Consider the following 24,889-nt stretch of genomic DNA (forward strand, 5'->3'; position numbering starts at 1 on the left):
AGCAAAAACATGTTTCCTGTTTTTGTTTCAGATCAACTTGGTCTTGTTCGTAAGACCTGCTGGCATTTTATAAAAGTCAGACGCTTGATACTAATTCTACCTGATTTTTCACACCGCACCAGCTTGAAATGTCATCCCTTTGAAGGAACTCTGCTATATCCCTGAGCCACCTGAAACACAGCTTGCCTTTTTTAAGGGAAGGCAAGATAACAGAATGACTTCAAAGTGTGCAGTATTTCCCCACCCCCTTTTCAAATTCTAGTCATAACCACCGGAACTCCGTAATAAGAAATACGCAATTGGTTGCCCTGAAGTTTCTTTAAAGCATACTATTATTTATATTCTCCAGCCTCATGGATTCAGAGATATTCAGCATCCACCTCCAGACCTGGCAGAAAACAGGACAAACCCTCGCAAAAGGCCTCGGGTAGAAGAACAGTGAATCATTTTCTCTCTCTGAAGAAGCTTGCGTACGGCTGGACTTCATGGTTCTTGTAAGGCTATTTAACTTGGACAAGGGAACATAATTTTAATCCATAATTTTAATAGTTTGATGGTTTTATCTCTGGCTGTTTTTCCCCCCTTCTATGTTTTTTTTTTCAAATAAAGGTTGGAAATAGTATCTTCAACAAGCTTTCCCTTTTCCTTGGAATAAAGAACAGAAAACCTACTGACTCAACATGAGCCACTTACATGGGAGGTGCAGAAAGCTCAATGCTTTGGCCCTCTCTGGGGCAATCTGGCCTTCCTGTGTCAAAATTACCTGGCAGGGTCTGCTTCAGCTACAGTGATGTCTTTCTTTATGATTCTGGAGACTCAGGTTCAAATCCCACTCTGCCATAGAAGCTTGCTGGGCAGGTTTGGACCAATCACACATACAACCTAGCATACTTTACAGTAGCCATTCTCAACCAGGGTTCCGTGGTACCCTGGGGTGCCGTGAGCATGTCCCAGGGGTACCGCGGCAACACTACCCCCCCCCCCTCATTTTTGTGGTGTCTCCCACCGGTGCCAACAAGGACATGGAGCTGGCCCATGGGGCAGGGCCTGCCGCAAGGTCAGCAGCCACCCCTCCCCCCAGTGCTTCCCTTCACCCTGGGAGGGGAAGGTGGGGTGTGTGGCAAGCAGGAGCAATGGGAGGGGAAGGTGGGGGGTGGCGGCAGGGGTACCGTGAGATATGAAGAGTGAGGTCAAGGGTACCCTGAACTCAAAAAGGTTGGGAAACACTGCTTTACAGGGTTGTTGTGAGGATAAGATGGCGTCAAGGAGAACAATGTTAGCCACTTTTGGTCCCCTTTGAGAAAGTAAACATGAAGTATATTTTATATTGTTATACATGTAACTAATTATGGGTCTGAAACCACTTTCAGGAACAAACCTGCATCAGGAGATGGGTGGGAGTACAATCTTGTTGATTCTCTTGGATTTTGTGGCAGCATTTGATACTATCGACCAAGGTACACTTTTGGACGGCCTTTTGGTGTCAGAACTGGGAGTTCTGACACCAAAAGGCAGTCCCATCCATCTTCTTGTGCAGGTTTGTTCCTCAAAGTGGTTTCAGCCCCATAATTAGTCCTGAAAGCAGATTGTAAGGAATCCAAACAATCTCTTGGAGTTGTCCAGCCACCATTGGTTCCACCTAGAGGTGGGATCCAGCAGGTTCTCACCAGTTCCCGAGAGTGGGTTACTAATTATTTGTGTGTGCCGAGAGGGGGTTACTAATTGGGTCCGCTTTTCCATCTCCATGCCCTCGCCTCCCCGAGAGGCATCCTGCCTTTGAACGTGAAGGTTCCCATGCAGTAGCAATCTGCACATACTAATAATGTAACTCCCTGAACTGGGTTAATCCCTTTCAGGTACTGCAATTCATGGATTCTCAGCCTTTCGTACCTTTATCTCACCAGTCTCTATCAAAGAACCTGGGTGTTTCACCATTGCTGTGTTCAGATTTGTGAGTTGGAGCATTTTCTATAATGTGATGATGATTTAGAAATGACCTGGTGCAAAAAAAAATTGGGGGGTTGTGGTGGGGTGGCTGCCCATGGGGGGGCATCCAACTCAGGTTTTGCCCAGGGCTCAGGTTTGCCTAGGTACGCCTCTGCCCCCTTTGCTGAGGGGGGGCTGGCAAGGGAACCTGTTACTAAAATTTTTGGATCCCACCACTGGTTCCACCACTTTGCTCAAGAATGGCACATTGGAGACCAAGAGTAGATCTCTTGAGGAGAAGGAGGTACCACTGCCCTTTTCAAGATAGGACCAACCAGTCCCTCTCAAAGAGGCCTTTACTGGCTCTTGGACCGAGTGAGCCAGCAGATTTAAGCAACCAAGAGGAGCAATGATCATGAAAATAACTGGTATGTCTCAGAATCTTGATGCACTCTCAGACTGAATGAACTGAGATGGTTGTCCTCTTTCATTGCCCACATCACTTCAGGAGAGACACATGTGGAGCCGTGAGGGAGGAAGGGGACCAGCATGGTGTAGTGATTAAGAGCAGGTAGATTCTAATCTGGAGAACCGGGTTTGATTCCCTGCTCCTTCACCTGAGTGGCAGAGGCTTATCTGGTGAACCAGATGCATTTCTGTACTCCTACATTCCTGCTGGGTGGTCTTGGGCTAGTCACAGTTCTTCGGAACTCTCTCAGCCCCACCCACCTCATAGGGTGTTTGTTGTGGGGAGAGGAAGGGAAGGGAGCTTGTAAGCCACCTTGAGTCTCCTTACAGGAGAGAAAGGTGGGGTATAAATCCAAACTCTTCTTCTTCCCAACCAATCTGATTAGCCAAGTCAACCCTGGTGATCAGTGGAGTGATAGGAGTTGCAACCAGATCATCCTTATGGAGGCAAGAGGTTTAGTCCACAGTGTTGAGCAAACTGGTCACAGTGGGCCACCAAGCAGTCCGCCTCCCCCAATGGACCAGATTCCCATAGGTCCTTGACCAGCTGGAGGAATTCCACAGTCTGACACTGTGTGGACACGGGGGTGATGGGGAATCTTTTATGCCAACATCACCACCATAGAGTAAGCTTTAAATTGAGTTTTTGTCCATGACTTGCCAGATTTATCCACAAATCTTTCTCTCTGGTTGTTCTATCCTCCTTCCCTCATCTTCTCATAGTCTCCAGCCTCTTAGCAAGCCAAGGGGCTGCACAGTGTCTAGGAGCGATCAATTGTGTCAACCACGTGAGCTATTTTCTGATTACAGAGATCTGTAGCATCAACCAAGGACGTAAGTAATGAAGGGGGAGTTTCTCAGTTTCAAACCACGCCCCATTACATGTCCGAAGCTCCACCCCCCATTTGTGGTTTTTTAAAAAATTTTGGTATGTTTTTTCAGTTTGTGGCCTGCAGGGGGCGCAGTTTTTAGGCTAACAGCACCAAAATTTCAGGGATTTTTTGGGAAACTCCTGATGATACCACCCAGGTTTGGTTCAGGGGGTCCAAAGTTATGGACTCCCAAAGGGGGTGCCCCCATCCCCCATTGTTTCCAATGGGAGCTAATAGGAGATGGGGGCTACACCTTTGAGGATCCATAACTTTTGACCCCTTGAACCCAGCTCCACCAAACCTGGGTGGTATCATCAGGAGAGTCTCCTAAAGATACCCTGAATGTTTGGTGCTGCTAGCTTAACAATTGAACCCCTGACAGGAGGCACTCTAAATCCACCCCCTTCAGCATGGATTTAAAGGGAGAATCTGAGGTCCCCAGTTTAAACATTAAAAGTGATGCTGTTTCAGGGTGGGGGATAATCCATCCCCAAACAGCATCACTTTCAATGTTGTTTTAACTGGGGAGCCCAGATTCTTCCTTTAAGGTGGATTTAAAAGGAAAATCTGGGATCCCTAGTTTAAACACCATTGAAAGTGATGCTGTTTGGGGGTGGATTTCAGCATCACAGCGGTTGCCCATGGGGGGGGGGGCGCAAAACTTTTTTGCACCGGGCTCCATTTTCCCTAGCTACACCTCTGTCCAGAGGGGAGGGCAGAAGGGACTGCCGGCTGCTGTCCCTGACCTCGGAGAGCTGCTTTTATAAGTACTGAGGGCGGGGGCAGGGCTTGGGGAGGCGTGGCCACCCCCCAGGGGTGGGGGGGGCGTGGCCCCGCCCCTGAACTCCTCCACCTAAAAAATCTATACCTAGATCAACCATACATTCTCTGAGGTCATCTGAAAACCATTTGGATCCATCTCAATGTATGAAGATGTCAATACAGTTAACCAGAATCATACACAGTGTTACCTCAAGCAATGGGCAGTGTTTTGGCTTCACAGCAGGTAGGAAGGTTTCTATTTCATTACTTTTGAGCTATTCACAGAAGCTATGTAACACCACAGTATAGATCAGGGGTAGGGAACCTGCGGCTCTCCAGATGTTCAGGAACTACAATTCCCATCAGCCCCTACCAGCATGGCCAATTGGCCATGCTGACAGAGGCTGATGGGAATTGCTCAGTTCCTGAGCACATCTGAGAGTCAAGAGGTTCCTACTCCTTGGTATCAGATGCAGGAGAAAAGTCAGAAGAGGCAGCTGGGGAAGGCAAGACAGAAGAAGAAACCTATGAACATTTAGGTCCTTGTCCTGAAAGAAGATCTTAAAATGTAGCTTTCCCTTGTGTCCATTTTAGCATTGGGCACTAATTATAGGGTACTTATTTTTTGTTTGAAATGCCAGGAATTCAGTTTAGCCAGTATTTCTGGAGCACAGCAGGAGGTAACATTCAGGAGTGATCTGCATAATAAATTATTCTGGTTCCATTTTGGGAAGGAGATGTCAGATTTCAACAGTCGTGAGTCAGGAAGAGAGCTTTCCTGCCGGCATGAGACAAAAGGAAGGAAGACTACTTGGGGAAGGGAAGCGGTGGGGGGCGGGGGGGGTCTGAGCTGTGACTCAGAGAAGCTTTTTGGTGCAGGAGACACCAGCAAACAAAAGGATTCTACCGTGGGTGATGTCAACAAGGAGACGCTTCATTTAGGTATAATAGCTGCTTACGTCTTGGTGCTGCCAGCTGAGAAGCGTGTTTGACATACTTGCACACACCTGCTCAGCTACGTGGAAAAGGGGCACTGATGGGGGAGGGGGGGTTGTTGTGATGAGGGTTTTTTTTAAAAGAGCTGTTGATTACTGCTGGTTTGGGAATTGATTGGTGAGGGGAAGGTTTCTTGATTTTTTGTTTTTTTTCCCTGTGTTGAGCTTCAGAAGATTATCTTTTGATTTGCTGTGGTTATATGGGTTAAGGTTTTTTTGCTTTTCCAGGGAGAATTTAAAGACCCTGCTTGAATGTGTTGTATACCAGCACTCTGTATGCTCTCTGCCCACCCCGGACAGCACACAAGGTCATTTCCAATTACATTTTTTTAAAAGTCTGTGGCACCTTTCTAGACTAACAGATTTAATGTGGCGTAAGCTTTAGTGGATTAGTTGGTGATTAAAAGGGATGGACTCTAATCTGAAGAACCAGGTTTGATTCCCCACTCTGCCACTTGAAGCCTGATGGCCTAGTCCAGTGGTGGCGAACCTTTGGCACTCCAGATGTTATGGACTACAATTCCCATCAGATCTCCCCTGCCAAAGGGCATGACCTCAATTGGCTCTGGCCATGCCTGGCAGGGGGGCCTGGATGGGAATTGTAGTCCATAGAGGCCATCTGGAGATGCCAAAGGTTTACCACCACGGGCTATCTAGTCACATTTCTCTCATGTGAACTCCTCTCAGCCTCCCAGGCAGAGAGGAGACACTACAATGGGTGGCAAAGAAACTCTGGCGATCTCTCTTTGCCCTGAAAACTCTATGTGGTTGCCATAAGTCAGCTGTGACATGACAACACTTCACATATACACACACTGTCTTGTTCTCGGTCTTGCTTTCCCCAAACCCAACTTGCATTTAATTATCATATTATCAATACCAGTGGTGGGATCCAAAAATTTTAGTAACAGGTTCCCATGGTGGTGGGATTCAAACAGTGGCGTAATGCCAATGGGCTGGACGTGGGGCCCTTAAGACAGGGCGCGCTGGCCAGGCATTCCAGAGGCGGGGCATTGCTGGAGAGGGGCTGGGTGGCAAGGACGCTTGGCCGCTGCCATACCGATCCTTGGGCGGGAAACGAATGCACGCAGGCGACCTCCTGCTAGGACTGCTTCAAGTTCTGCATGGCGCTACTGCTGAGGAGCCATGGAGGAAAGAGGCGTATGCACTAAGGCAAAAATCACGTGGCAAAATCACCAATTAGTAACCCCCTCTCGGCACACACAAATAATTAGTAACCTACTCTCAGGAACCTGTGAGAACCTGCTGGATCCCACCTCTGAATACCCCCCACCAGTGGTGGGATTCAAATAATTTAACAACTGGTTGTTTACAAGCACAATTTTAACAATCGGTTCTGCCGAAGTGGTGCGAACCGGCTGAATCTCCCCACTCCCCGCCCCCACTCTCTTTTCAAACTCTCCCTGACAATACCAAGGCTGGAATTTTATTTTCTCCTGCTAGTCCTTTCAACCAGTTAGATTCACTGTCTCAGGGCTTCTTCTCTGGTTCTAAGCTGAAGGCCAGTTATAGTGGTTATGCCCACCTGTGCAAAGTGATGCATTTTGGAACTTTCTGATCACTGAAAACCTTAGAGAAAGAGAGAGTCCTTTGGCAACAGTAACTAAGCATCAACCTCTGCACATATGCCCAGGTGCCTGCTTCATCTGTATTTCCTTTACAGAAATAAGTTCTCATATTTACTTTCTAATGTTATATTTTCTTATTAATTATTTCCATTTTTATTCACAACTGTTATTTATCGTCTTTACATTTGTTAACATTCTAGGAAGGATTTTAGCTGTTTTTCCACACTTACATAAAAGCAGCATTATTGTTGTACGAAAAAGAAATATAAATGGATGAAAAACAGGGCAGGAAGTGTTTTGTCCAAAGTCATAAACCAACTAGCAGGAAAGCTGAGAATAACAGCTAGGTTTTCAGAATTCTGGTTTGTGCACAATCTTTATTTTGTTTGATAAGAAAAAGTTCTTGTGCTCAAACCCTCAGTGTCGTCCAGGGGTCTGCAACCTGCGGCTCTCCAGATGTTCATGGACTACAAATCCCAAATCCACTGGTGGGATTTGTAGTCCATGAACATCTGGAGAGCTGCAGGTTGCAGACCCCTGAAAGCTAACTGTAGATATTCTCTGTAGCAATAGAATCCCTCCCACATATGGGCTCTGTTATCAGGTATCCTGATTCCTTGCATACACGTGCATATATGATCAGAATGCTAGAATATACTGGCATCAGTGATTCAGTCATACAACAAGATGGCTACACAGAAATACTGCAGTGGTGTGCTTTGTTCTCCTATATCTCTTTCCTAAGTCCGAACCGCTCTCTTTTCCAGTTCCCAGTTCTTATGTGGTCCTCTCACAGCAGTGTGAATGTTTGTCCATTCAGAGCTGCCCCATCAACCCAATTTTCCTCTCACATCAGTGGACTTTAGTACACTTGTCTTTTGTCTGGTATTCTAATTCTTTATTGATTCTGACTTTGCGTGCCTTCCTACATACGGCCTTAGCTTCACCTTTAACCTTGGCCAAAGGGTCCATACAGGGCAATCATGCATCGGCATCAGCCAGAGCAGAATTCAGTTATAATCTGTTTTTCTGCAGATATAATAATCCCTCCATAACTGAGGCTGAAATGCTATATGTGGCCTTGAATGGTGCTGAAACACACAGCAACACACTTGCCTGCTGTACAAGAGATTGTTCTGTAGCGGTACCAAGTGAGATGCTTTAAATGCCCAATTTTGCCATGTTGACTCAAAAAGGAAATGTCAGTTTGTTTTGGATTGTTGCTTGAAATGCCACGTGTCTAAATTTGGGGATTTAAAAGATCCTGCTGACTTTTAGAATGATTTAATCTAATGCTTCAGCAAAATCTATTACTTAGGGTGCTGAGAATCTGTAATCATTACCACCATGAGCCTCTGGTCTGTACCACAACACTTGGCAGTACGAGTGCCCCATACTTGTGGCATATGTCGAAATCCCAAAAGCTGCCTTTAAATTATCTCCTTCAGCAAGAGAAAACAAACTACTTAATTTCTGTATTGTCGAAGGCTTTCACGGCCGGAATCACTGGGATGTTGTGTGGTTTCCAGGCTGTGTGGCTGTGTTCTAGTAGCATTTTCTCCTGATGTTTCGCCTGCATCTGTAGCTGGCATCTTCAGAGGATGGTAGTAAAGCAAGTGGAGTATATATATACCTGTGGAATCTCCAGGGTGGGAGAAATAACCATTTTCATGACTCCTTGCAGGACTTTCTGGGGATCAGGATCAAATAATCTGTAACATAATGGTGACTACTAACTGTGACTTCTAACTGTGAGTGTCTCCAGCACACACACTATCTTAGTGCGCGCCAATGCTAGCCGCTCAACCCCACACGAGACCCAATGCCTCGACCACTTCTACTTTCGCGGACCAGCAAGGCCACATCGCTGGGAGCGGGGAGGAGGTAGGGACCATTCCCGTGCATTCTCGAATCGGCTGACAAAAAAAACCCTAAACTGCTTAATTTCTCTTGGTGATAAATATTCCCTGCTTTGGAAAACAACTTTCTTCTATTTTCATTGAGAACCTCTCTGGGAACCAATTAGCTTCTAAGCAGAATAACCTTAATGAAACAAGGAAACGAAGCATTCTCTGTATAATCAGCTATACCTCTTTTGCAGTATGAGCGAAGTGCCTTCAAAATCCTGGCCAGTGAGGTGATGGAGGTCTTTATAGGGCAGGGGAGGCATCTCTCGCATTTTGGAGCAAGCAAATAGAAAACCGGAACAGCAACGAAAGAGGGAAGGGTAGACCCTTCTTGCTGTCACAGTTTTCTGTCTTCAAAAGCATATTTCATCCAAGGGAAAATTCCAAGCTGGAATCTACGTCTGCAACCTCAAGTGGAGCAGTCCTATCCTCCTTCTTATTCTCTTGCAGGTGTGAATCCAGCTTAAAGAACAGGAAGAAAACTTTCTGCTGAAGTTGTAGAAAAAAGGACTGTTGCTGGTTCAGGCAAAGAAAAGGAGCACATGTTTTTGGAAGGGGCTCTTTGGATGGTTAATAAGTAATACTTTGAAGGAAGGACCATTCTTATGGTACTATAACAAGGCTTGCCCTGACCTGAATAGCCTAGGGCTAGACTGATCTCATCAGATCTCAGAAGCCAATCAGGGTCAGTCCTGGCTAGTACTTGGATAGAAGACCAACAAGGGATGCTAATGTCGCTATGCAGAAGAGGACAATGGCAAGCCAGCCACCTCTGCTAGTCTCATGCCTTGAAAACCTTACTGAGTTGCCATAAATCAGCTGTGACTTGATGGCAGTTTACACACACAGTAACAAGGCTCAAATACACCTAAAATTATTATTTCGTTTTGTTTACTATCAAAGCTGCCAGATCTTTGTTGGCCTTTCATTACCATTTGAGCCCCACCCAGAGGCCTAGGACACGTGCATATGTGTCAAACTCGCGCCCTCCAGATGTCAGCATCATGCTGGCAGGGGACGATGGGAACTGTAGTCCATAACATCTGGATGGGCGTGAGTTTGACACCTGTGCAATGTATCGGCATCGTATTTATGTGGATCCCAGCAACGCTGCCTCTTGAATCCGACAGATGTTGACTCTGTCAGTTTGAAGGTGTCTCAAGTGCAGCCCTAGTGCTGTTTCATCATTAGGACTGTTATTGTTATTATGTTATGTCTTGTATGATTATGAGTGGCTGGATGGATTAGAGATGGGCTTTCATTTTTTAAAATTGTTTTCATTTATGAATGTGTTCCTTTGAAGGACTACGCATTAATGTCTTTTTTTAAAGGGTCTACACTAGACCTACCGTAATCCTTATTCTCAATCAATATCTGGAGCATATGCCACAAAAATGTTTTTTCTTTATAGAAAAGGAAATAAAAGGAATTCCGAGAATGGAGATTTTATATGCTGTGCATTGCAGGTTGAGGTTTCTTTTACTGTGTTTGAAACTGTAATTACATGGAAGAGCTAATTAATCAGTATTATTCTGCCCCGGTGTACACTAATTATATTTGTAATTTATTTTTATAGTGTTATGAAGGTTTGTCTGACACTGCCTTTTTCCTGAGGCAGCATGACTCCATTCAATAAAATAAATCAAGTGCCATTAGCTAGCACTGTTTAAGTGGGCAGAGGGCCAGGGCAGAGTTTATACATCAGAGAAGACCAAAGTAAGCCGAGGGCTGAGAGGGGAATTGTTCATTATGTGTTGGCTCTTTGCACAGGACGTATTAACATAGAAGAAGAGTTTGGATTTATAGGCCGTCTTTCTCTCCTATAAGGAGACTCAAGATGGCGTACAAACTCCTTTTCCCTTCCTCTCCCCACAACAGACACCTTGTGAGGTAGGTGAGGCTGAGAAAGGTCTGAGAGAACTGTGATAAGCTCGAGGTCACCCAGCAAACTTCATGTGGAGGAGTGGGGGATCAAACCCAGTTGTCCAGGTTAGAGACCCCCGCTCACTACACCATGCTGGTGGCTTGTCCTGCAATTTAAATATTGTTAGGCCAGTGTTTTTCAACCTTTTCGACGTCACGGTGCCCTTGATCTCACTCTTCATATCTCCCGTTACCCCTGCCATCCTCCCCCCACCTTCCCCTCCCAGTTCCCCTGCTTGCCACCCCCACCTTCCCCTCCCAGAGTGAAGGGAAGCATGGGGGGGCGGGGGTGAGAAGTGGCTGCTGACCTTGCCGCAAGCCCTGCCCCCTGGGCCAGCTCCATATCCTTGCTGGTGCCGGCGGGAGACACTGCAAAAGTGAGTTGGGCTGGTAGCATTGCCGCGGTACCCCTGGGACTTGCTCACAGCACCCCAGGGTACCACATAACCCTGGTTGGGAATCGCTGTGCTAGGCACTCTTCTGCAATGTTCTTATTTCCTACTCAGTAAAAGTCTGCTCTACACATACAGGAGAATTAGGCAGCAGTGGAATTAACGACACTGTTCGGGGGGGGGGGGGGGGGTAGAGTTCCATAACTCATGATGTGGAAAATGCCCCACAAATAGAAAACGAGCACAGCCAGGAGAAACCGTTTTTTTAGCCGTCTGTGCTGTTTTGCTACTATCAAGAAGTGGAAAGCATGCAAAAAAATGTGACTTCATGTCAGAAGTGGTGCAGTCCACTCCACTGCCTCAGCATGAATCCTGATGAGGTGGCACATGGGCCCAAGTTATTTGGAGCAGCAGTGGCGTAGGAGGTTAAGAGCTCGTGTATCTAATCTGGAGGAACCGGGTTTGATTCCCTGCTCTGCCGCCTGAGCTGTGGAGGCTTATCTGGGGAATTCAGATTAGCCTGTGCACTCCCACACATGCCAGCTGGGTGACCTTGGGCTAGTCACAGCTTCTCGGAGCTCTCTCAGCCCCACCTACCTCACAGGGTGTTTGTTGTGAGGGGGGAAGGGCAAGGAGATTGTAAGCCCCTTTGAGTATCCTTATAGGAGAGAAAGGGGGATATAAATCCAAACTACTACTCTTCCTCTTCTTCCTCTTCTTCTTCCTCCTCTTCCTCTTCTTCTTCCTCTTCTTCTTCTTCCTCTTCTTCTTCTTCTTCAGAAGGTTACAGGGCGCTGAGTTCTACTGCCCAAAGGCATATTGTAAAAAAATAAAAAGGAAAAAAAGGCCAATTTCTAATACACTTCATGTTAATTGTAAGCATGTTTAGTTGTCTTTGTATTCCTCGGAGAAACCTAAAATGTGGAGTTTCTAAAACATGAGCACCGGACATGGTTAACTTTGCACTACTCAGTTTTATTAGAAGATACAGTGGTTTAGTTTTTCAGCAAATTTTCAGGTTTTCTGCCTACTGAGGTGGGTCCCCCCCTCTGCCTTCATTTTCTTCTTTCCTTGGACTTTTCTGCCTCTCTGTAGAATATAAGAAGTTCTAGACCATTGCTACAGGAAATTTCAGCATTCTTATCCAATCCCTTAGAGTTTGTAACTATGCTATATGTGTGTTATATATAGAGACAGCCTGGAGAAAGGGGAACACTCACCAGTATGTTTTGATTTTTCCATTGATTTCTTGTCACACATGAGAATTTAACATAGTTCAGAAGGTTTTAGCATCTCTTGATGGATTGTAGTGCAACATATGTTTGGGTACAGAAAAGCAGGTTGCTCTGTTTTATTTTAATATGTTGAATTCAGAAGTGTCTGCCTCTTAGAACAGAGAATCTCTGTGTAAAGGAGGACAGATTTTGTTATGTAGAAGATCCTCTATACAAGAATGGTCTTGTCTTGTTTTTTTGTATGTTTGTTTTCCTGTCCTTGAAAGGATCACAATAGAATCCATGTATAAGTCTTTTGGGATCCTAGAGCAATGGGTCTACTCTCATTTCCCAGTTAGTATTTCTATACTTTTCAGGCAGTTGTTATTACATTGTTTATATACTGTTAAGGTGAACTATAGAGTAAGATTAGTGAATAGATCCTTATTAAGCAAATAAATATTAAGTAAATAAATCCCTATTCAGTTGCTGTTTCTGCACCCAATCCCACATACACCTGGACACATTCTGAGTATTTGTAGGCAAATTAGTATTCTTAGTTTGCCATAGTTTCCAATGGAACCCTGCTTGACCATTCAGTGACATTAAGCCAACCACTTCAAACACACAAAGACTTGTCTGGAAGTTCTCTCTTTCTTTGTCATTAGAAAAAAAAGGAGCAGCACATAGGGCTATTTTGTTTGTTACTGATCTTCTCCTCTGACTCTAGTATTCTCTTCAATATTCTCTTCCCCTGTCCCTTGAGAAGGAAATGCTGACTTTTGGGTGGGTTGGGAATAGCATAGGCAAAAAGCCATGCACATCAGAGTGCTGTATCTAAGAAGAGGAATGGGGCAAGCTCACCCCTCTGTCACATAGGATATAACCCTACATTTCTTATCGCTACTTGTTTTGAAAATACATTTGAGTGGTGACCAAGCAGGATACATTTGCAACACAGTATTATTTTGTTGAATGGCAGGTGTTTTTCTCTGCCCTCTCTCCCTGCATCTCTGCCTGCTCAGCTGCAGGGAGCAGCAGAGGCAGCAATTCCTACAGTCCGTTCCCTGCTCACATGCAGCACTGTCTCCTCCAGTTATCTTTGCTGGTTAATAGAACTGCATTGTTTGTGGCTGCACAAACAACACTAATCTGTTTGAGGGGAATTTTTCCCTCTTTTTCCTTTTTAGATTTGTTGGCAAACCTGGGGGCTCCCTAAGTTTGTTAAAGAATATCCTACCTGTCTACATGGTCCCAATCTGAGGATTTAAGTATCTGTTGATTTGACTGTTGATTTTGTTTACTTCCCTGTTGACTATGTTTGGAATATTAATTTCCTTCACAGAACCAGGTAAACACATAGTTATCCTCTGCAATAGCAGTTGCTATATCATAAAATCAGTGTTAGTAAGTTACACACCACATCTACGATTACAATATGCAACCTATGCCAGATTGATACCGCTTTTCACTTCTTTACCGTCCTTTGTCACACCTACAATTATAATATGCAACCTATGGCAGATTGATACCGTTCTTTCACTTCAATTGGCCATGCTGTTAAGGGATGATGGGAATTGTAGTCTATGAACATCTGGAGTGCCATAGGTTCGCCACCACTGGTCTAGCTAATGATAAACATACTGGCCTTACAACAATGTTAAAATTGCTAAAATAATTAGCTTTCTGAACAGTGGACATTTTCTATGTAAAATGTATTTCTTTTAATTCAGAAAGCTATGGAAAACCCACCCCGCTCAGGGGTCTGAAACCCGCGGCTCTCAGGATGTTAATTGACTACATTTCCCATCAGCCCCTGTCAACATGGTCAATTGTCCATGGTGGCAGGGGCTGATGGGAATTGTAGTCCATTAACATCTGGAGAGCCACAGGTTGCAGACCCTGTGGGCTAAAACAATAGCAACTGAAAAAGACAGCTTTTCTGCTCAGTATGATATCCCTCTGCACTGTGACTTTTTCCCACGTGCCTTTGTCTGGGCTATGATCAGGTCATACTATCTCTTGTGGGATGGAGACAATCATGAGCAGAAAGAAGAACATGTCTGTTGAGCAGCAACCGACTCACAGCAACCCCCTTCAATACAAGAGATGAGCAGAGGTGGTTGTGATATCGGCTTCCTCCTTGTAACTATGTCTGCCTTCCTGGCCGTTCTCACATCCACTCATTATGACTGACTCTGCTTAGCTTCCAAGCTGGGCTGTTCCATTAGAAGGAGAGAAAATGTTATGAAGGTGTGAACATGTCTATTACTTCTCAGGGGCTTCTTGAGGAAAGTCCCAAGATAGTAATTTTCTAGCAGAGCCTCCTCCACATGGTGTGCGTGTGTATGTGTGTGTAGACAGACATCTGTAGCTGCAAACAGCCTGTTCTTCCTCAGTTCTTAAAATAACCATGCTGTTTCCTAGGTTCTTACAAACGCTTTTCTAGACCTGGTGTCTTAAGGCAGCCTTTTAACTTCTGCTAATTTCAAATACAACAGATGTAATAATCAGACATTTACATGGCATGGATGCTTGCTGGCTCTAAAACTGTGCCTCCAGAAAAGGGGGAGACAAAATAAAAGGATTTATTTCCCCCCCTCCCCCGCAACAGAGTGTTTATGTCATTCCTATCAAGTCCGGATTTACTATTTGTCATGGAGATGAAGGTAAGCAGCAAGTCCGTTTGCGGGAATGCCCCATACTTTGTCTAACAGCATTAGTATAATTGCATTAGTGAAACATCCAAACCTCTACTCTGCTACATAGCTTGTTTTGATACACTGCAGGGCTGCTTAAACAGAGCAAAGAAACCTTAACAAGAAACTACAGCCAAGACATCTAAAATGCAGGAAAAAATCTGCAACAAGAATCCCAAAATTAAATAAACCAACTATATTGCCTATGTAGGTCAAAGGAATCCAGTAAATAGCTGTGATAGATTCTGAGAAGAATCGTTTGAAAAGTACTGGGAAGCTCTTTGCTGTACAGAATTATGTGTCTGAGAAACTTTTTAATATTTCATCTCTTCAGCTAAACAGTGTTTATCCGGATGAGTTCTACATTATCTTTGGGTAGTCCATTATAGCAAAACCAAAGGAGATTGGGGGAACATCACAAAAGTCAACTATTTGTTGTAGCAAGGACCTTTTGCAAGCTAGATCTCACGACTGCTAGAAGACCCTTCTACATCATACTATACAAGACATTATACATCACAATTTTATAATTTGCCCTCCCCTTGTTTAGCAAGCTCATGGCAGCCCACAACAGATACAATACAGGTAATATGTTTTTCTCTTCTTCCATATTATCCTCACATGCAACCTTGTAAGGTAATTTAGACTGAAGGTGACTAACCCAAAGTCACCCAATGGGCATTTGAATCAGAATTTCCTTGTCTAATTACTCTAATCACAATAGTTCACTGGCATCCAATTATGCAGTTAAAGGATCTGAGAATCCCACGCTTTTAAATTCTGTTTGTGGCTGAAGTTGAAAAGATATCGGTCTGGATATTATTTCTTATATCTGCTTTTTTTTGCACTTGAAGAATTTAAGTGATAAATTTCAGAACAAGTTTAAAACCAGCATCAAGTGATTTGTAACCGTTACTGTCAACCAATTAAAATAATGTATTTTTACAAAACCTTTTCCCTGGGCAGTATTAATGAAATGCTGCTATGGCTATCACAGTATTTCAGAACTTTACCATTAAACAAGCTTTTCAAACCAAAACAACCCCCTTTATGAGTTCTGAAATAAGCCATGTAATACAAACATTTGTGAAAATGAAGTTTGAAATTATCTAGTTAAAGCAGAGTTATAATAGATAGGAAACAGCTAGTGTAGGTAACAGCAAGAGTGTTGCATCTAGGGATGTGGGTTGAAGTTCCTCTCAGCCACGGGCAACTTCAGATTAGGTTTCTCAGCCTAGCCTACTTTACAGGATTGTTGTTGGGATAAAAGGTGTGTGGTTGGGGAAGATGATGTGAGGTATACAGTCTTGAACTTATTGAAGGGAAAGTAGCAAAAAAGTAAATAAAAAGATGCTATCCAGATGCTATTTTTAACATTTCAACTTGGTGTGTCTTTGTGTGAGGGGATATTTTAAAAAGTGTCAGTCAAATAATGTGGGTGAATCCCAACTGACTTCCCCCATTGCTTTTGCATATTTATTAGCTACTGCTGGGGGTATTAATCACTTTGTTGTTAAGATGTTGTTGATAGTTTAATTATGTAGTTAAATTTAATTTACTTCTCGGGGAAAGGGTGTTGAGAAACTGTACTTTTAAAAATCCCTTAAATTAAACAGATAAAATAAATGCCTTTCTATCAATAATAAACACATTCCAACTAACTTGTGATAATAACCAACACAGTTCAAAAAGCTGCTAAAGAGTCCAGTTATCATAAGTTCCATTACCTAGTGTTAATATTTGTTTTTACTAAGGGGTTTAAACTTGGCTGATTCTGGGATCATTTAACAATAGCACAGTAAACAGAGTCGCAGTTGATAGACCTCACTTTACATTGCCGTGGAAACTCAGTGACAACCTCTAGTCTTTCGTCTTAATTTTGAGGCTTGTTTTGTATTTCCCCCCCCCCCCCCTCTGGCTTTACTTGCTTTTTTTTTGTTTAATAAAGAAGAATCTTTTACTTCAAAAGCCCAAATTTAAAGCTGCCATCTTAAACCCACATATCTCTCATATCTCTTCTGAAGTCGACATGACCAAGATTATTCATACTTCTTCAATTGTATTGTTTGTACAGTGGAACCTCGGTTTTCATTGCCTTCGGTTTTCATCAGTTTCGGTTTTCATCGATTTTTTTCAGTGAAAAATTTGTCTAGTGTTATTGTTTGTTACTGTTTTCAGCATTAAACACTATGTCTATTCACCAAAAAAAATTGTTTTTGCTGTTTTTGGGAGTGCCTAGAACGGATTAATTGGATTTACGTTGATTCCTATGGAAAAGTTTGCCTCGGTTTTCATCGGTTTCGGTTTTCATCGATTCTCTTCGGACGGATTACCAACGAAAACCAAGGTTCCACTGTATTGTCTAAAAGGGTCTGCAAGCTGCGGCTCTCCAGATGTTCATGGACTACAAATCCCATCAGCCCCTGCCAATTGGCCATGCTGGATTTGTAGTCCATGGATTTGTAGTCCATGAATATCTGGAGAGCCACAGTTTGCAGACCCTGATGGGGCGGGGGGGGTGTGTCATTCAAAGAAGGTTTCAAAGTCCCAGGCAAGCGGCTCTTAAGACTTTTATTGCAATTTTAAAAGCCCTCCAGTGTTGTTTTTTTTATGGTGATTCTATAATTTGGAGTCGGTTGTGATACATCAAGTTTCTTCAGGAGCGCATTCGCTCGCCAGGGCTATCAATCGTCTTCTGATGTGACTGCCCCTGTTTCAAATAAATTGGCCTTAAGAGTTTTTGCATTGTAAAAATTTTTAAAACTGCGTTATTGTTCACGATACGCAGCTATTCCTCACATCGGGCTGGAAATGTCCTCTGTTTTAAAAGTGGGCGAGAGGGGCAGATAAAGAAGTATTTTTTGTTGAGAAATTAAATTAATTTTCATTTTTGTCCCCCCCCCCCCCCCCCCCCCCGCCGGTCCCCTCAGGCGTCCTTTGCTCCCTCAGAGGGCCGTTCCCGCTCTTTGGGCGTGCGCGCGCGCGCAGCCCCGACCGAGGGGAGGCGCCCCCTCCGCCCGACCATCTCCCCCACTGGAGGGCCGGCGGTGGGCTCGTGAGCGCGCACGTCCCGGCTAGGCGGGCGCGAGCGCGAGCGTGCCGGGCAGTGGCGGAGGGGGGGAAGGAGGGAGGCGTCGAGGCGTGAGGAGGTCGGGCGGGCGCTGAGGGGAGACGGGTGTCGCTCGCGCTCGCGCTGTCTCTCCCGCCGCCGCCGCCGGGAATGCGAAGCGATGGCCGCGGGCGGCCCCAGCGCTGAGGAGCGCGGCTACTGCCGCTTCCTGGAGCTCTTCTTGGTCGAGTTCCGAGGACCTTTCGGAGCGGAGCCGCCGCCGCCTTCCTCCTCGTCCTCCGCCGCTTCGCCCTCCTCAGCCGCCGGCGGGGCAGAAGGCGACCCCGGGCACGCCGACGAAGCCGCCGCCGGCTGCGAGGGAGAGCAGGCGGAGGAGGCGGTGAGGGAGGAAGAAGCGGAGCCGCCGCCGCCGCCGCCGGCCGAGGACGAGGAGGTGGAAGAAGGAGGAGGCGGCGGCGGCGTGGGAGGGGAAGAGGAGGAGGATGGTGCCCCTCCGGAGGAAGAGGGCGCCGGGGAAGAAGCAGCCGGCGCGGCCGCCGAGGAAGCGCCGCCGGAGCAGCAGACGCCGCCGGAGCTGCCCCCTCAGCCCTCGCCGCCGCCGCCGCCCCGGGCCGCCACCCCTCCGCCGCCGCCTCTGCCCTCGCTGCCCCGGCCGCTGTCGGAGCACATCACGGTGGAGGAGGTGGAGGGCGAGTGCCTGGACCTCTGCCTCCAGCAGCTCTACAAGTAGTGAGTAGTAGTCGCCGGCGAGGGGAGGGGGGCGGGGTGGGAGCAGGGCGGCAGCGCTGAGACCCGGAACCCCTTTGCCCCCCGCCCCCCCCCCCCGGCCCGGTCCCTGCTTCGGAAGCAGCGCCCGCTGGCTCGGTCTCAGGATGTCCAGACAAGGGATGCGCCCGGGGGGGGGGGGCACAGAACACTCCCATCTCCAGGTCCCCCTTGCAAAGGAGGAATGGGACTGCTCAGCCCCCCACCCACCCACCCACCCACCCACCCACCCGCATGCACGCTTTCTCAACTCGGTCCCCGGGTGCGCAGGTGGAAATGTGCCCCAGAGCATGGGCAGAGTGCGCACCTCCCTCCCTCCAGCTGTAGGGCTTTGTTTCCGAAGATGAAATGCGTCTGCCCCACGCCCACCCGCCCACAAGCATGGTTTCTCAGCTCAGTCTTAGAGTGTGCAGATGGAAGTGTGCCTCAGAGCATGGACAGAGTGCGCACACACCCCCCCCCCGCTGTAGGGCTTTGTTTCCAAAGATGAAATGTGTCTGCTGAGCCCTCCACGCCCACCCGCCCACAAGCATGTTTCCCCACTCTGTCTTAGAGTGTGCAGATGGAAGTGTGCCTCAGAGCATGGTCAGAAATGTGCACCCTCCTTCTCCCCCAGCTTTAGGATTTGGCTTGCAGTTGCTCAGCCCCCCACACCATGCTTTCTCAACTAAGTCCTGGAGTGCACAGATGGAAATGTGCATCGGAGCATAGACAAAGTGTGCGCCTCTCTCTGCCCATCTCTAGGGTCCTGCTTCCAAAGGAGAAAGGTGTCTCCTCAGCTCCTCCCTGCACCAACCACCTCCCCTCAGGAGAAAGAGGATGTGGGAGTGTGTAGATAGGGTATGCCTCAGTTCTGGAGTGCCTGGGTAAGAATGTGCCTCAGAGAATGGACAGAGTGTGCACCCTTCCTCTCCCCAGTTCCAGGATTCTGCTTCCGAAGGAGAAATGTGTCTCCTCAACCCACACTCTCTTACATGCATGCTTTCAGAGCTCAGTTCTGGAGAGTACAAATGGGAACATGCCTTAGCATGGACAGAGGCCCTCCCCCCAGCTCCAGGATTCTGCTTCTGAAAGGGAAATGTCTCCTCAGTTTCCTTCCCCAAAACTCCCAGCTTGGTCCTGAAAAATGTGGATGGGCATCAAAGGGAATATGCCACTGAGCATGAACAGAGTTTGCAATGTGCTCCCTTCCTCCCCCCAGCTCTAGGATTCTGCTCCCAAATGTGTCTCCTCAGTACCCCCTTCCCAACATGCATGCTTTCCCAGCAGATTGGAGTGTGCAGATTGGAGTGTGCCTCAGAACATGGACAGAGTGTGCACCCTTTCTCCAGCTTCAGAATTCTGCTTCCAAGGGAGAAAATTTTGCCTCCTTGACACCCCCCCCCCCCACATGCATGCTTTCCCAGCTCAGTCCTAGAATAAGCAGGTGAATAACTCAGTGAGGGCAGAGTGTACAACCTGCAAGCCTCCTCCAAACTCTAGGATTTTGCTACCAAAAGATAAATGTGGCTCTCTCTTTGCCCTATCTTAATTCTGGAATATATAGATCAGTGGCAAAGAAGAGCTGCTCCTAAGAGTTTACAGAAGGTTCCTGGGTTTCTCCCGAGCCCCATCCTAAGTAACTATTTTTTTCAAGAGAATAATTTTTCTGTCTTCTCTTACCTCTCCCCCCCCTTCCCAGGTTAATTGCCGATTGCAAAGAGTAAGGTGTCTATGAGTATTACAGGAGAACTACATCTTTTTAAATTCAAGGAGAGACAGGGCTGCCTCTCCCCCCTTTCTCCCCTCAGTCTTTGAATATGCAGATAACAAAAGAAAATTATCACTGACTGCATCATTCACAGAGTGTACCGCCTTCTTTTCTCCTCACCAGCTGTAGGGCTTTTTTAACAAAAAAAAAATTATGCATCCCAAAATTTTCCAGCTCTGGAATATGCAGATAAATTAATAAAATGAAGGTGTCCTTAGGCATCCAAAGAGGATTCCTCCTTCTTTCCCTGTGTTTCCATATAGCTTTGTTTTTGAAAGAGGGACACACCTCTCTAGTCTCATCCTCCCTTTGAAGCTTAAATCTTGGAAGCACAGGGTAAGGCAACTGTGAGCAGGAAGAGTCCTATCTTTCCTCCACCTTTCTTTTCAATAAAGAGAAGTGCTTCCTTCTGCTTTACCTTTATCTGGACTATACAGCTGTGTTCAACAGGGAAGTGCTTCTGAGTTCAGACGGTGTATTAGCTCCAATATGTTATATTCTAAAGACAATGTCTGTGCTTCTCCCTACCCCCAGCTCAGTCCCGGAATATACAAGTGGATAATAAAGGAGTCCTGCCCCTGCCTTTGTACAGAAGTATCATTTCCTTCAGCCTACTACCTTCCCAAAAGAGCAATTTTCTGTGTGAAATGGATGATTCCCAGGCAGAAATAGCATCAAGGAGCATGTGGAGCTTAGTTTGAGCCACAATTCTGTCCTGGAGTTGGGATTTTATAAATCTCCCTGTTCTTCTTTTAATAAATCTGGAATATGCCAGATTGATAAGAAGGGGCATGCTTGTGTGTGTGTGTACATGTGGAGTGGGCTCTTTGAGTGCTCTCTGGGATTGGAAAAATGTTAAAGACTGGTATTGGAAGGTAGGGAATGGGATATTGGTCTGGGTGACAAAGGGGATATGGGTCAGTTTCTTTCACAAAGTGTTGCTGGATCTCAAGCCTGCTTGGAAGTGTTGAAGGCTGATAAAGAAGCCCTATCAACTGATTCCTTTTCTGCTTTTAATTTGAACCATTGTTTTGTTGAATTGTTAAAGCAAGTTATTAGATATCTAAAATGGGTACTTGGAATAAGAGGGTTTTTAAAAAGGAAAAATATAGTTATTAATAAAAGATCACCACTCTGGGTGGTTCTCTTAACCCTTCTATCTGTTCCATGGATGAGGGCTGAAAAAAAGATGCCAGGATTGAGCTGTCAGGTTCTGGTCAAACATTGCTGGTGAACCATTCCTTGAGTGTTGGTGGAAGGACAAAGGTGTCTGATGGGCTACCTGAGTTGAAAAACCCAAGATGGTTTGTGAATTAGAAGGAAGTTGGTTTCCGAAACTGGGGGAGGAGATCAGTTTTTGGTGCAGTGGATCATGTGCTAGACATAGGGAATGGGGAATAGAGAGCATGGGCCTAGCTTGTGTGGGTGAAAGGTCTTTACTAGGGCGATAGAAGGAAGGTATGTGGATAAGCAAAGCAGGCAGTGAGATTATAGGCTCTGCAGTAGAATATGGAGGACAGTGTATGAAAGATCTGGCAGAAGCTGGGGAGACTGTTGAGAAGGAGCTGTGCAGTGATGGAGGCAGGGAGCCTTATTTGACCTAAAATATATTTGGGTTGGTACAGTGGTCTTAAGTATAATGCTGCTTTTCTTCTTAAAGCAAATATGGATAAATTGGGGTAAAACATTAATTTTAGGTTGTGCAACAACTTGATTGGTGTGTGTGAGGGTCAAAATGTGCTTCACAGATATGCAGCCAAAATAGGAATGAGTATTCCACGGCTGTTTATTAAGACATAATCCAAGAAAGAGTGAGAGGGAAAGAGCACTGTATTTGCTCACTTTGTCTCCTGGGGGAAAGGTTCAGAATTGTAACAATCGGAGTGTTCTGAGCTATATGGGATTGGTTTTTAGATCTACGCTTTGTGAAAGATTTGAACAAAGCGGAGAAAGATAGATTCTACTGTCAAGAGCCTGTGGATTGAAACTTTAAGAGAAGGGTGTTGAACCCATTTGTTACAAGGGCTCGATATGACATAAATGTGACTTGGTCGAGCTGGGGTGTGTGTGTGTGTCTTCCTCAGCTGGCCCCAGAATGGCACTGGGAAGGTTTCCTGGACTGGCGAGGCCACAGCAGGGCTTGAGAGGGCTTTGAGCCAGCTGAGGCAACCCTCCCTTGCTCTTGATCTGGCCTGGCAAGGCCAACCAACCCCCAGGCCACATATTTGACACCCCTACTTTAAGATGCTTTGTTCAGCTTTAGCTTGGTAGGCTGGAAGGAGCAATGGTTGTTAATGCCATTCTCTTCAAAAGGCACTGTTTAAAACTGATACTGCTGGAGGAGAGAAAGGAACCTGTGAAAATATGCACAGCAGGCCAGAGAGCTTTTTGCCACTGAGCTGGTAATTGTAGTAAAAGGTGTTACTCCATTGCCAGGGAGAGAGAGAGAGAGAGAGAGAACGAACAGATTCTACAGTGATACTATTTATGTTGTCATCTTTGCATTGATGGGCATCAGGATGGGAATTTATATTCTCATATATCCATGCTCCCACCACCCCCTCCCTAAAATACATCAGAAAAATGGCTTTTTTCTCAACACTGCAGTAATTTAATGACTAAAATACCTATTTCAAGTTAGTAAAATATATATAGAAATGGATGAATGGTTCTTTTCGGTTGTCATAAGTGTGTAACATGTTGTTCAAGATTTGGGATACTCAATACATTATTCCAGCATCCTTACAAATAGCTGTTCATTGAGGATTTCTAGGCGCATGAGGACTGATTCAGAGCATGACCTTAAAATGTTGGGGAGGAAGGGGCTTAAGCTTCCCACTGTGATGGTTTACCAATCTGTTATGGCTGTTTGCCCTGTTGAGGAAACATGTCTGTATTGAGGAGTGCTACATGCAAGTTCCCTCTGTGTGTGTGTGTCCCAGTCTCAATTGGACCTCCATGCACCTTGGAATTCCAATCATTAAATGCTGAGAATATATTTGGTTGACAAATCTGAAGTGAGGTTGAAGGAGAGGCACATGAGTACAATGTATTATGAAGTTGGCCGTAATTTTTAAAACTTTCCCTCTGTAATTTGTTGGTATCTGGAAAAACTGGATGAATAACTAACAAATGCAAAACGTTGCATACAGGGCTATCTATCTTGTGTTGGCTTTAACATGTTCAAATATCTTTGTGGGGTTTAGAACGAAATACTTCACTTTTGTAAGTATAGAGATTCATTCCAGGTCATCTACTTGTAAAAGCAAAAGCTGCATCAGTACTGCTACAGATGAGTATAACACGGCACATTAAGGCAACTAAGCTAGTTTGAAAGGATTCTCTCACACCATATGTGATGACATCAACTAGAGAACAATGAAATGACTTGTCTGAAATGTTTGAGGTAAGAGCAGCCGTGTACATTTGGGTTCGAAATCACAAAGGCATTTATGTTTCACATGGAAATTTCCTTCTTTAAGACAGGAACATTGTTCTTGTTCACAAAGTATTTTGTTCCAGTTTAAATGTTCCTTCATTCCTTTCCCAGTTATACAGGGAAAGCTACTCCCCTACTTCATCCCATATGCTGTGCGTTGAACTACTTCATTCCCAGAACGTAGTGTGTCATCCTACCTTTTACGTTATTTTCCCCAGGAGGCAAAAATTTACAAGATGAGCATTTTTATTAATTTCATATTTAGTGTGCTGCTTGGGTCCTTAAAAATAATACTACTATGAACTTTCCAAAGTTTCTATGAAAAAATAAGTATCAGCTTCTTGACAAAAGGTAAGATTGTACAAATTTTAAATTTAAAAAATGAGGGAGAAAGGCATGAACTGAGTAGGTTGCCAGCTATGTAATTGTGAGAGTGAGGCTGAGGTGCCTGGTTTTTTTGTATTTATGAATACCTGTGTCTTACAAGGCAATATGCATACACCTCAGGAGGGCAAACTGAGCATCAGGGGAGCATTTTATGACTCCTTTGCTCCCTTTTCATTTGCTGTGGGATTTTTTTCTTTTCTCCCTTTCCCACTGGCCTTTTTTCTCCTTTCTGTTCTAATCTTGGATAGATTTTTTCTGTTTCAAAATCAAGACTTTTCTGACACTATGTCTTGCTTCTTTCTTTTTTGTTTAGACTAAAGTTGTACAATGTCCAACAGTGACATAATATTACAGTGTACCATGTAAAAGGGCAGCATTAAGACACCACAAAAACCTGCAACATCAATAAAAGGCAATAAAACAAAAGTAACAAATGATTGAAAGCACCATAACATTAAGCAAAAAACCAACATTAAAACTGAACTAAAACAGTATGGAATACTAAAACAGTATGGAAGAATGTTTGAACCTTAAAAGTATATCATGGTTAGCCTTTGTTCATCTTTGGAACATTTCCCAAAATTACTTTCTAGACATGACTTAACAAAAACATCAAAGCAAGAACTGAGCTAAAGAAACATGCTGTTTTGCCCTGCTGCCAAAGATCAACCAGATACCTGACACCTGTAATGAAATTTCATCACTGAGATCCAGTCACTGAGTATAGAAGA

At 45.1% G+C, this 24,889-nt stretch overlaps 2 protein-coding genes across 3 annotated transcripts in view; both read left to right on the forward strand.

The window, feature by feature from the left end:
- RAD51C (RAD51 paralog C) overlaps window positions 1-629 on the forward strand; it is a 30,833-nt gene extending 30,204 nt beyond the window's left edge. For both annotated transcript variants that reach the window (XM_048519349.1, XM_048519348.1), the window contains one exon: window positions 350-629. In XM_048519349.1, the coding sequence (XP_048375306.1) occupies window positions 350-442 (93 nt within the window). In that variant the 3' untranslated portion in view covers window positions 443-629. The remainder of the gene's footprint in view (window positions 1-349) is intronic.
- Window positions 630-17,855: 17,226 nt separating this feature from the next.
- PPM1E (protein phosphatase, Mg2+/Mn2+ dependent 1E) overlaps window positions 17,856-24,889 on the forward strand; it is an 86,525-nt gene continuing 79,491 nt past the window's right edge. The window contains exon 1 of the mRNA XM_048519204.1: window positions 17,856-18,546. Coding sequence (XP_048375161.1) covers window positions 17,978-18,546 — 569 coding nt within the window. The 5' untranslated portion in view covers window positions 17,856-17,977. The remainder of the gene's footprint in view (window positions 18,547-24,889) is intronic.

Source organism: Sphaerodactylus townsendi, linkage group LG16 (assembly GCF_021028975.2).
Source record: "Sphaerodactylus townsendi isolate TG3544 linkage group LG16, MPM_Stown_v2.3, whole genome shotgun sequence".
NCBI classification, from domain to species: Eukaryota; Metazoa; Chordata; class Lepidosauria; order Squamata; family Sphaerodactylidae; genus Sphaerodactylus; species Sphaerodactylus townsendi.